At 37.1% G+C, this 13,530-nt stretch overlaps 1 protein-coding gene across 3 annotated transcripts in view; it reads right to left on the reverse strand.

The window, feature by feature from the left end:
• The window catches only part of TTC39B (tetratricopeptide repeat domain 39B), a 79,148-nt gene that overhangs the window by 19,132 nt on the left and 46,486 nt on the right, over window positions 1-13,530 (reverse strand). For all 3 annotated transcript variants that reach the window (XM_074857210.1, XM_074857212.1, XM_074857209.1), the window contains 6 exons: window positions 10,338-10,442; window positions 7,702-7,833; window positions 5,723-5,799; window positions 3,343-3,410; window positions 1,319-1,383; window positions 1,034-1,139 (listed from right to left, as the gene is read on the reverse strand). In XM_074857210.1, coding sequence (XP_074713311.1) covers window positions 1,034-1,139; window positions 1,319-1,383; window positions 3,343-3,410; window positions 5,723-5,799; window positions 7,702-7,833; window positions 10,338-10,442 — 553 coding nt within the window. The remainder of the gene's footprint in view (window positions 1-1,033; window positions 1,140-1,318; window positions 1,384-3,342; window positions 3,411-5,722; window positions 5,800-7,701; window positions 7,834-10,337; window positions 10,443-13,530) is intronic.

Genomic DNA, 13,530 nt, shown 5'->3' on the forward strand with positions numbered 1-13,530 from the left:
TGGTAGTACTTACAATCTACAATTTTCATCTTCCTTTACTGCCAATCAGATGACACAATGGTATCACAAAAGTTCTACTTGTTCCTACTGTGGAGCACTGAATTAGCAGACCAGCAAGCATACTTGTTTTAGAAATACTAGCTATTGTTACCATCCTTTAGCCCTCTACTACATGCACTTTTTGTTCTCCTTGTAACTGCATTCTCCACATCCTACACAACAGTAAACTTATAAAGATCACAGTCGCTTTTTCAATGAGCATTACAAGAAGGTCTATTTGAAAGTCAGTTTTTGAAAGCTCCATTCATCCTAATACATTCTGCCCAGCAGAGACTTCTTCTGTTAAGCTTCCTACTGAGGAGACTTGATGAAGAATAGGAAAGGTCAGAGCACTTATGAACACAGACCAGCTGTTTGGGTTTTAAAGACTGAGGTGCAGATAGATGTGAGTTCTTCTGACCATATTCAGAACTGGTCAGCTCCAGTCTGGAATGATACAGAAATAATAGAGCAGTAGAAATCAACTCTCATTGTTGCCATGACAAACGTAAAAAGGCAACTGTAGTAAATTGTAAAGAAAAATGCTAGTGGATGTACCCAGTTTTCTTTTGCACAAACTCAGTAAACTGCTGCTCATTCTTCTGAATTTGTAATTATCTATGTCAATCTACCGTATACCACTGAAGCAAAACAATGGTATACATGAGGGTGTTAGAATAAAAGCATACACTCCAGATATCCTGTTACCAATAGCATAAGCATCTTAAAAATTCCTGGTACACACAGGTAGATGTAGCTGCTTTTCCTCTTAAGAAACACATACATAAATTAGTCTAAGAGAACTAAACACAATTCAGAATAAATTAGTAAAAAGATCCTAGAAGGCATGCATGCAAAAAAGCCACTGCTGTTTTCATATTGCATAAAACCTTCAAATCCTGTATCTCCATTTAAAAAATTTGTACTGTATCTGCAAAGAAAGAATCCCACAGGATTATCACAGTGGCCTTTCTGTAGTCTGGAAAAGTCATACCAAGTTGAATGCTCCAATTCCAAGTTTTACTCCTCCTTCAAACTGGTAGTAAGTTTCATTTTTGCTTTTGTTCCCCTGAGTCATCTGTAGCACCTGATGACATTCTCTTTTGATGCATGGAAAAAAAAAAAAAACAAAAAAAAAGGAGGGAAGGAGAAACAAGATTTAGAAATCATATGAAGTGTAATCCTTATGATTGCTATAAAATATTTCTTTTTATTTTGGAGTCATTAATGCAACTGCACCTGCTTATACCAACATTGAATCTGTTTTCTAACAACTTACTTGTATATTTGGTAACTCGTCCTAATTTTGAGGCCACCTTTTATAAAGTTGATCATATTTTCATCCTGGAAGAAAAAAATTTCGTTGTACAAAAATGTGTATTCAGCTATTATGTATAACACATACATAAAAATCTTCCAGCTACATTTAAATTTATTTATAACTTAATAGTCATTGGAAATATTAAAAATGTTTTTCAGTTATTAGATTTATCTCTAAGACTGAAGTTACACTTGCTTTAAGTTTTCAGGGAAACATTTCCCTGATGCATGTTACAAATTTTAAAACTTAAGAGGGAGGTGAAAAAAAAAAAGTAAATCGGAGTTACTTTTAAAAGAATTTCCAATGCATATAAATGAAACAAGAAAGCTCTCCACCAGATGGTGCTGTAGGAACTTCTTAAAAAGTGTTGAAATATTTATTCTGTCACACTTAAGCAAGCCCAGAACCTGGCAGAAGACAAATCAAAGAATCCCCTGAACAGATGAATTCCCATTGCTGATCAACACTAACCACACATACTACCCAACAAATGTGCTTCTTAACCTCTAGAAAAATCAAAGTAAAGCCACAATGTCCTAGCCATCAAGAATAAATTCCTGAAAAGCAATATGGTTAACAATTCAACAGGACAAATTTTTCCTCTTAAAATTCACACAGAAGGGGAACGTGTGCAGACATTTCAGAAATGTGTATTTAAATACTCTGGAACAGCATACATGATGTGGAAAACGAAAAATCACAAAAAAACCCTCAGAATCAAAGGAAATTCTGACTTCCATAAAAGGGTCAGAAGACCTCAACCTGTTTTGTCTCAAGACTGAACACCCAAAGGGAAGTGTTTTAGTACAAGCATTCTTGCTACCTGTTTCTGATTGGTTACATTTTTATTATCATCATCATTCCTTCAGATGAATCAAGGTCAGTCAAGGATGAAAAATATGGGACATGACAGCACTCAGAAGAGCAGGGTATTATAGTCAACAGCAATGGATCTCTGACATGATGAATAGTGAGGTGCTGCTTTAGAGAAAGTATATCCCTAAGGTTTTTCTCATTTTATACAGTCCTGAACTCACCTCCTTCAACAACTGTTTAGTAATTCTCTTCATGCTTAAAAAAATACCCCACCCCCAAGAGAAAAGATGATTGCTTTCAGTTGGCTATTAGAGGAGAAAGTCAGTTATAAGGGAAGACTGGCATTCCATTAATACTTCCTGACAATTCTGGCCAAAGTAAGGTCATCTGATCTTAGTTTCTTTGTGCCTTGCTTCTTCCTCATAATTTATATCTGAAGGGATTATCTAAAATACAATCATTAAACATTTGTAAAACACTCACATATGTGGAAAAAGTATGACTAACAACTCCTGTTTCTAGGAATGAAATATCAAATCGAATTTGAAAGTACTGCAGCATGAAGTCCTTGAACCATAATCTAAACAAGAAGCACCAGACAGTATTAAACATCAGATCTTTCTGTGAACTGAATTATTACTTCAGCAATGATAAGGCATGTTTATTTTATAGTCATCCATTACTATATTGTTCCTGACACCATGTCAAAAGTGCATGGAGAGTGATACTGAATTGGAGACAAGTACGCATCAGTTAAAGTTCTGTTAGTTGGGAAACATTCTATCCTTTTTGTGCAAAAAAAGACTTGCACTTTCAAACAGGACATTTCCTCATGTTTGAGCATCTTTTTAAACAAGCGATGGACGTTGTCAGATGTGATGCAAGTAATTTAAACTCACCATCTGTGTAAGACTGCACTATACCTTATGTTTTTGGTTCCTGGGTATCAGTAACGTCTTTGGTTATTCGTATAAACAAAGAGAGGATTTTGCTGGGTAGCACGGCATTTACGGTACTTTCAATCACTGCCACGAAATAACATTACTTCACTAGGAAAAAGTTTGTTTTTTAAATACCATATCTACTGTGGGAACGATGTTTTACAAGTACTAACATCCTTCCATTAAACTGCTACACAGAGATACAAAATAAATAATTGACTTTACCTGTACGAAGGTGAGAGCTGCTTTCTGCAATAAGCATTCAGCATAGCAGATTTCAGCATGCATTTCCTCTAGATAAGAAATAAAATTTATTTACTGTCAGCAAAAACTATCTTCTTGAGGTCAGTGCAGCAAATAAAATGCTACTAAGAAAAGAAAAAAAAAAGCAATATTCTGCTGTTGCTGTTTTGATAACTGCTGAATAATAGCTGTACCACACAAATCCCAGTAGAATTCTCCTTTTTCACTTCTCCTCAGACAAAAACTTTGATCTTGTCAGAGCTGACTTCAGACTAGGGCAAAAGCTACTTGTCATTCTGGTGGATGATCTCCTGTACTTTCCATCAATTCTAAATTCAAGTATCAGCCTACAATAACTAGGTATTTCAACCCTCCTTCTATGTCTTAGAAAAAACTTCTAGAGATGAATGATAATGTTACTGATTGTACTGATTTGTTATTAATTTGAGTTGATTTTTGGAGATTTTGATAAGGAATGATTAGGACTAATCAATTAAATGGAATCTCATAGAAATATCAGTTTTTATTAGAAGATAGTGGTGTAATGTTTTAAGTAGTCATAGAGATGTTGTGTTTAGTTTAAAGTAACCATACAACCAGTTACGCTGCTAGATGAGGTACCATTGTTAGACTGTTTGGTAAGGATGATTTATAGTCCTGGAGACTAGGTGTTTTAAAAGTTGTATTGTGAAAGGGCCTCGAAGCATGTTAAAATCACAATGTGAGCCAAAGTCCTCGAGTCAAGGACATTGAGGGGGCGGGGTGTGTGTGTGTGTGTGTGTGTGTGTGTCTTTCTTTTGAGTCAGTAGTCCATGGTGGTTGCAAAAGAAGCCCCCCAACTCATTTCAGGACTCAGGTGCGCATGACCGGGAAGAGGTGGGAATATGAAAATGAGTTACAGGAATAAACATGTTTATTCATGAGAACTTGATTAATATGTATTACTGTATCCAATACACTCAGCATGCTACACGAGTTAGGTGTGCGTTGTCAATGAGACAATTCCCCTGCGCATCCGGCTGTTCATAAAGAAGTGTCTGCTTATCTACATCACATTGGTGTCGATAGGTTCTTTTATCCCGTTTTGGTGACAGTAACACTCACTGTGGCTCAGGCTTTTCCTAAGTCCAGTAAGACATTATGAAGAGGTTTTAACCAAGTCATGCTGAACAAACCAAAAGCCCTAGGCAGACTTTCTGGTCTCATGCAGGACTAAAGTACATGTGACTTAACACACATGACATGAATTACTCTGCACCCATGCTGCAAGACCAGCCACATGCACAAGGCTGCTGTATGTACAGTGCACATGTGGTGAGTTTGATGTGTCCAGTATTAAGTAGTATTCTTTTGTGTCAGGTTAGAAAAAAATGCATACTTGATTCTGCCCAAATCAGAAATAGGAGACCAGCATTTTCAGAGCCATGAACAATGTACTGATACTGTTCCCCAAAACACCTTAAGACAAAACAGACAAGCACAAAACTTGTTACTCTATTCAGATTTCAATGCAACTAATGATAAGGATGTATTCCACAGCATCAATGATAGTTAAACTTTTGGGACCTGTCTTAAGCAAAAAAAGGAAAACCCTCTTCAGTCCTATAATGTGTCGTTGTAGCCTTGTAGCCCATACAAACGTTTCTCATCAAGCACAAGGACCACTAATCACTGGCTCCATTGTGTAAGCCCAATACTTTGTGGCTCTACTGTGTAAACCTGATATGATCCAGGCCTTGCTAACGATGAAGTCAGCAAAAACCCGTGGTAACTGGGGGAGTGGTAAAGGTGGCAGGGGGAGATCGTGACCATCAACTCAATTCAAGGCCAAAAAAATTTGCCCCCACCCCATGCAAGGAGCATGTGCACTAATTTACACAGCAAGTGAGGCCAATTTAAATATAACTAACCAATAGCAGGTGAAATGGTAATTACAGACCAATGAGCATCAACTTGGATAGGTTTTTGCTAATTGTGTAATAGGATAAATAGGCTGCAGTTCCTTTGTGTGGTGTGCTAGCTTTGCAGAATTACCCCCTAGCACCCATCTTTGCACAACTATGGAATAAACTGGTATCTTGGCTCTGCGTGTGAGATTGGCTTTTGCAAGAGGGGCAACATTGTGAAAGGCATTCCTTTCTTAATTCATGCATGCTCAAAGCCAAAAAAAAAAAAAAAATTAGGCCGAGTGCCCCATTTTGAGAAGCTTTGCATTCAAATTTAAAAAACCACTATACAGGTCGTTTGTTTTTTACTGTAAGACACTAGTCAAGTTTCACAATTAAGCATATTCACACACATTGGCAGGGTGGTTTTGAGCTTTTTTCACCTTGTTATTTTAGTTGTATTATAAGCCACTTACCCTCACTCAGCTGATCCACTGACTGTTTAGAAACTAAATTGGACAAGGATTCCACCACTGTGCTTCTTTTCCTGAATCTAAATCAGTTGTACATGGAACAAAAGAAACCCACACAGCATGAGTGACATTTCAACACAAACTTGAACTTAATTATTTATAATTATTAACCATTTCCAACCACAATTTATAGACATTCTTCATAAAATGATGATTTGCCAACAGTTGCAGTTCTTTGAGCAGTCTAATCACAGCCACTGGTATGCACCTAGACTCAGAAGCCTATCCAACCTTAATTGATGTTCCAAGCACGCACTTAGTTTACTTTAAGTGTACAATAGCTTTCACTCCACTTCCACCCACCAGCTGCAGAGGTCTCCCTGACACTGGGCAAGCCACCTGAACTGGACTTCAAAGACTTATGAATTACTGTTTTCCATTTCTTAAACTCACACTCAGAATTAGAATGAAAAAAATCAAAATTAGCTCCATTTTCAACATAAATGAAAAAATAAATACTCAGTATTTTACGGAGTTTTATGCCAGATGAGACACCAAAACAGTCACGTATTTTACTTTCAATAGATCTCAACTGTCCATGTTAAAAAAAAAAAGTTAGTTTATTTTAGTACAGCATTCCAAAAATGAATTTGCTACTATTTAAAAACAACTTAGCTTTCTGAAGCTAAAGAAACAATTCTACACTGAAAAAAGGCATGTACTTTGTAAACCAGGAAGTCATTAATTACACTGAGCATTAGCTCGTTTGTTTACACTATTCTGCACATTGAAAAACGCAGGATCCCGACAAGAGATTAGGACAATACAGTTTAACATAATGCATACCAAATAAAAGGTCAATTAAGGCACCTGTAGTTCCGGCAATTCTTTACACTTGAGTGTTTGATTGCCTTTATCTTGCATTTTTATGAGTTTTGTGACAGACTAGACCAGAGCACTTACACAGAAAAGTTTGCATTCTGCAGAGATGGACATCTTATTGATACTATCTGAAGTACATAGAGGCACCTAATTTTCAGACATACTAAACAACATAGTTGAGATGAAACTGTGAATCAGTAGCAGACCTGAAAGAGGCAGAAACTGCTGACCCTTTATTTTCTTCAGGTAGTATCTGATAATTTTGCCCCGTTTCCTTTTCTTTTGTTTCTCATTGCTAAGGAGGTGATGTTAAATGTCTAAACAAATAACATTTGGGGGTGCTTTCTTTGGAGACAATTCATGATAAATTATGGCCTAATCAATATGATCAAGAACCACTACATTAGAATAAAGCACTCATTTCTGGTTTTGTCAGAGCTTGTTAAGCACTTTAGCTTTGACCACCCATTATTTAAGTTTTTTAATTAAAAAAATAAAGGTCAGTAATAACTTCTATTTTCTACTCTATTTCATTGTTCCAAGCAAGACCAGAAGCAAAAGATTCCAATAATTCTTGATGGGAATTACAGACCTTTATTTTTAAAGTAAGCTAAACACATTTGTAACAAGAATTTTTAAAAATTGCTTTGGTTTTAGAAGAAACCTCAGTACAAGTTTAATCCTATTAGACTATTGGGTCCACTTTTGAAAACAACTTTTAAAAAAAGAATATTTTCATGACGGAAGTGAAAATTCAAAATACGGGTTTTTAAATTGTTGATCCCCATGAAAAACAAAAAGTCACAGGCTGAAATAGCTCAGGCAGTTCAACCATGTAGTGTCAGCTTATGTGTAGGTCTACATAGTCAGCCAACTATTTAACTAACTATAGAGGCTATACATGCCTGACACATCTGTTGTTTCCGCAATACCAGGAAACATATCCTTACCAATAATAATTGGATAGTGAGACTTACTCCACCTTTCCAAATTTAGATCACTATCATACAGAAAATAGCCTGCTTTGAAAGCGTAGAGACAGCTGGGATATCTTACAAAGAACACGTAGTGGATTAAGTACCTCATAAATGTTCACTTACCTTTGGCAAGTTTGCAAAGCTTCCTTCATTGTAGAAATTCCCACTTGTATATCCTGCTGTTCAAAGGTCATAGCAGCTTGCATAACTAAAATAGTGCTGTACCCAAGGGCATGGTACATACTATCTTTAGACCTAGGGCAAACATATAAGTCTTGTGCATTTAAGCAAAACTTTAAATTACAATACAAAAGTAAATGCCGTGACACTTCCATTAATTTGTGAAAAGACGGAATAATAAAGCAGAAAAGTAGTGGACATGAGAACATAACCTAGCAAGTATCATCCTTCACTGGGTGCTACATCTCTGCCTCCACAAGGACACTATCGCAGCAAGTTCCAGAAAATATCCAAACTGGGTTACACAAACATTTACACTTAATTATATCCCATTTATAGTCTGCTGGTGTATCTATTTAATTTAGCTAATTAAGCCTTGACATACATAGTCATCCATCTGCTTTCGCTCAACCTAAGAAGGACGTCCTTCTAACATTACTACTTGATCAAAGATGTAAAAATCTGCATTTGTGTCAGAAAAGTCAGTACACACATGCTCACTCCTGCATGAAAGGCTACGTTGAACCAGTCTGACTTTCACAAGTTAATTACACAGTAAAAAAAAAAAAAGGTTGTTGGAAAGTAGCTGCAGGAGGTCATATACTCAAACCTACCAGTTGCAGCAGCACTACTGCCAACATTATGTCAGGCAACCTCAGAGTTTTTTTAATGAAGTTTCAAGAGGTTCAAGAAAATGAAGACTGCATACACCTCTGATAGCCCCTCTGGTACTGTCTTATCAATGTACTTTTTCCTAATGTCCAGTTTGAAACTCCTAAGCCTCAATTTGTGGTGACTGTCTCTTCTTTTACCATCTGCCACTATGGGGAAGGATGTCTCTGCCCTTGAAACTTCCTCTCACTAGCTCCAGACCACTATTAGATTAATGCCCAAGTCTCCTTTTTGCCAAACTAAAACAAACCCAGCTCTCACAATCTTAATGAGTAATATGTTATAGCATTCTTGCAGTGCTGCTAGCCCTCTGTTGGATACTGTCCAGTTTCCTCAACTTTTTTCTTCCCCCTAAATCAAGGCGCCACCCACCAGTTTTGAAGACAGGAACCTTTAGCAGACTCAAGGAAGATAAAGAACCCAAGGGTCTTGTTCTTAAATACATCAACACTTTTCATAAAATGTTTACATTTTTAAGGACTTAAGTTTAACTTTCATTACAAGGCTATTTTTCAGTTAAACAATTGGGCTTTTTCTTTTTTAAAGGTGGCTTTTTGTTTCCTCGCTAGGCTAGGTCCTCCTTTGCAGATTAGCTGAATATGCTATATAATAAGCTCAAAGTCTACTCGCTGCCAGGGACTCAAAGCATCAAAACCATGGAGTTCAGAATATTTTTTTTCTCTGCAGCAAATGTCAACTGAAACAAATACCTCACTGTACATAAAAATACTCTTGTATGAAACCATTTTTTTTGTTTTTCAATGTAAAATGAAAAATATATATATATGTGAAACATACAAAACACATTTGGGTAATACGTGTGTGTGTGTGTGTATTACTAAATACACACATGCACAATCCTTGCCTGTAGAACTTAGTATTTCGCAATAATACCCAAAAATAGTTTTAGCATATAAAAGTGCAGGTGGGCCTTCTCAAAGCATTGCTCTGTTGCAAACACTGCATAATGCTCAGGTAAGAGAGCTTGGGTGTAAATACAGCTAATCTGAAAAGGTGTTACTCCTGACTACCTCCTCTACACTTGAGCTCTCCATACCACTAAAAGCAAGTGCTTGATAGCTGTGTCATCTTCCCAGGGTTTCATTTAATGGTGTTTTTCCACCTGTCCATACCTCAGCTAACACCACCAACTCATGATTCTTAATCCAGCCTTACTATCACCAAACTGCAGAACAGTAACTTTACCTCGCCCTACTAATACAACCTACAGATCCGTTTCACTGTCACATCCCTCGACATCATACGCATCCTTGAGAGACAGACAGGAGAAGAACAATGAATGGGATTCAGATCCCAGTCCTGAAGAACAGCCACCCTGACTGCCTTCCCATGCAGTCACAGGTAAGATAGGTTTATCCTAAAAAACTTTCAGTATTCTTTAGTTCCCTACATCTGCACTGCCATGCTTGTCTTCTCAGTGGAGAAAAGGCAGTAGGGGAACAGGCAGAATTAGAAGATCAAAAGGTGAGCTTTAACAGTAAACACTACTGTGACTCAAATGTAATATAAAAAGCAAGAAAAAGAGTATTCTGAAGTTTTGTTCCAGCTTTGCTGTCTTGTCAAAAGCAGTTCTGTTGTACAAATTCTCTGATCAAAGACACACTGGATAAGGTCCTGCTCCCCTGCTTTTCCCCTCTGCATGAGGAAAGACAGCTTGAATGACAAACTCTAACAGAACAATTCACTGCTTCATTAACAGGTTTGCGATGGTCTTGAGGAGAAACAAGTTGCACTGCTAAAACCCCAAGACACTGAGAAATGCTTTTGGACAAAAGGGAATAAGTGAAAACTACTACCTTCAGAGGCCTTAAATTAATCTTCAGCTACCAGAGAACATACTTTACACTACCTGTTTACAGTAACTTCAGCAAATAACAGGACCTCACCATGGACGAAGTAGCTCCAGGGCTTCAGAGAACTTATTGTTTAGAAATAAGTTCAATGCCATTGAACATTCTTCCAGAGCACACTTGAGATCCATCTTGGTTGCCCTAAAAAAAGATTCTTAGTTTAGTCAAACTGTAAATATAAACACATAATTAAAAGGTGGGTTGGTTTTTTTTCCCCCCTTATATAACATCAAAGGTCTTCTGTGGTGATCTTATTACTCATTTTTTAAAATACAGCTTTACACAAACACCTCATATGTTTAACACTTTATCCATGCTACATGGCTGTGCCTCTTTCCTTATTTAGGTGACATTTATGGCTTTGTCCTCCTTTTTTTACCAGTCAATATGCAATGGAGTCATATTTACTGCTTCTTATATAACACCAATACTCAAAATTTAACGCTGTGTCCAAGCTCTCAATTCTCTGTATCAGTACAAATGCAGTTTCAGACTCTGTATTCACATCTAAATCTCAAGAGAAAGATGACAAAATAATATTTTCATCCAAGCAAGCAGTAAACAGACACTCACACTACAAACAGCTATGCCAAAAATAGTCCTGTCAGAAGCCTGCAGCTATGCCAAAAGCTTCTGTTCTTCCTAATTCATTTCAAGTAAAATCACTTGCAGTTGCTTAAGAGGAAGTCATCTAACAAAACTGCTACCTTGGCCAGTTTTGTCTGAAGGACTCTGAAGCACTAACAAATTGCTCCATGGGCAGAACTGGTGACAAACTGGATATTCATGGTAGTGACTAATAGCTAGAAACTACACAGCCTTCAATGTGCACAGCTGGATCTGGAAAAGATAATCTGTCTACAGCTTTAAAACAACAGGTTTAGGCTCTATAACAGACTTTATCCAAGTAAGGTTAAGCAGTGGGAAGCAACAGATCATGTCAATTAGATGAATATTTAAGTGCTGATCAGAAGAGAAGCCGCCTGAAGGAGAAATTTAAGAAGAGAAAATGACAGAGGAGTGCAGCTGTTCTAAACCTGACAGTGACACACACACATACAAAAAAACAAAGAAAAAGGGAGACATGAAAATATGACTTTGCATTTCTCAGATTCAACTTGAACAATCTTTGAAAAATTAAAACATCAGACATTAAATTGTAAATGCAAACCATCACTTCATGTTCACATCTTGCATGGATTTACAGGCCAAAATGCAAATTGCCTTACAATTCTAACACAGAGAGACCTTCCACCATTCCCTCCTGAAAAATGAACCTATAGACCAAGAAAGACATGTAGGAGACACAGAGAATATCTCTATCTCCTCACATGGCAAATTCACACCTTCTACAGTTTAGGGAAAAAAAATCCCAACAATCTATCAAGGCCAACTACAAACTTATTTTGTATTTTGCATATTCTAGCTTCTAAATCCATAAAACAAAATAACCTAGCTGAGCAATTTAGTTTGGGTGCCTGCCAAAGCCTCAGCCTGTAACACCTCTTCATTCTCGCAAAGTAAAGCTCTTTCCAGAGCCTGGAGCAAGAGAACCACAGACTCTAGGTTACAAAGCATCCCGCCTATTTGGCAAAGAATGGATTTAGCACTTCACACTAAATCTTCCCAACTGGTTAAGGTTTCGCATTAACAAGAATCATCAGAAGCCTGCTTAAGATCCTACACTTCCTACTCAGTAAAGCAGAATAAAAATGTTTATCAAAAGAAATATGAAGAAAGCAATTGTATTTTAGTGCATTCAGACTCTCAATATGTAAACAAATCTGTTCAAATTAAAATATTTCTATAGCAGTAGAGAAATGTATGTGTTTACATGTCCTCTTCAAATGTCTTAAATAGTATGCCCTCCAAAGAACAGTGTTAAGAAATAAAAAAGACTCACTTGTAATGACTGGAAGTTTTCTAAAACACTCAGTTTTATTAGTTAATTCCATGAATACCATCTGCTAACAAATCATTTTCAAAGAACTAATTTTTAGCTAGATTTAGAGGCTCATTTTTGACTGGTACATGAGCAAGGACCTGAGTTTAGTGTCTCAATAACATGCCATCACCACCACTGTGTGTTCCTGTGTTTCTATATCCTCATTTCACATTTTATTTTTAGGAAACTATGTTTCACTCAGTCCATGACTGGTTAGATTACACATTTCATTTGTTCTGCCTTTCCCACTAAGAAAAATGGCTAGTTGCTTTCAAATAATTTCTCAAGAAGGGAAAAAAAAGGGGGGTATTTTCTTTTTTTAAATACAAAATTTGCAGTGATTATCTTAAAAGAATCCAGTAAGCAAAGTTGAGATCTACTAGATGGCAAGATTGAGGTTTTCACTCTCATATTTGTGCACTGCAACTATTTACTGACTAGCACTGAAGCAGTTTCCTGTTCAGGTGTCTTCCAATACAAATCCCAGTGGCCATATTGGGGGGGCGGGGGGGTAGGAGTGGAAGAAATCTTCAAAATTCTATAGGACAGATGGACCTTCTGGTCCCCTTCCCCCCTGCATGTTTGCTAACTTTGTGGTGGGCCAAGAACTCTGAAATACTGGAACAGAAAAACCCAACACAAGGCAATGATGTGCTACACACAGTATGGAGAAACTATGAACGGTGATCTGAAGCAAGGAGAGAAAAAGAGAACCACATGTGAAAATGTATAATTACATAGTTCATGAAAGAATCTGAGGGAAGGTGGATCATTCATAGTAGGTAATTTAACAACTGGTTACTACTTTGTTCACTTAGTTATAAAAAAGACCAAGAAGGTTTCCTACCAGTTCATGTGAAAAGTAACAGCAAATAAATGGATTATAGTACCCCACCTCTGTACCATTTTTCTGAATGTAAGGATCAAAATGCAAGGGCAATGTCCTCTTCCCACTACCTCACTAAGCCTCATCTTAGTGAAAAGAAACACATTTTCTGTATTTGTATGCTGTAAATCTGCATCCTTCCTATACCCTGCCATCAGCACCTGCTGGAACTTCCTCTGTAAGGAAAACCTAATCTTTATTTTGTATAACATAGCCATGGACATGCTGTCTTTTTAGCTGTTTTCAGAGAGGACCATTGGCCATCAGGCTCCCAAATGCCACCATGCCACCAACTCTAGAATCACTGGGGTACATATCAGTATTTGTAAAACGATTCCATAAACAAAGTTCCTTTAAACAACAAAGGTCAGGCATCCTGTCAAAACTTCCTTTCCTAC

Source organism: Strix uralensis, chromosome Z (assembly GCF_047716275.1).
Source record: "Strix uralensis isolate ZFMK-TIS-50842 chromosome Z, bStrUra1, whole genome shotgun sequence".
Lineage (NCBI taxonomy): Eukaryota > Metazoa > Chordata > Aves > Strigiformes > Strigidae > Strix > Strix uralensis.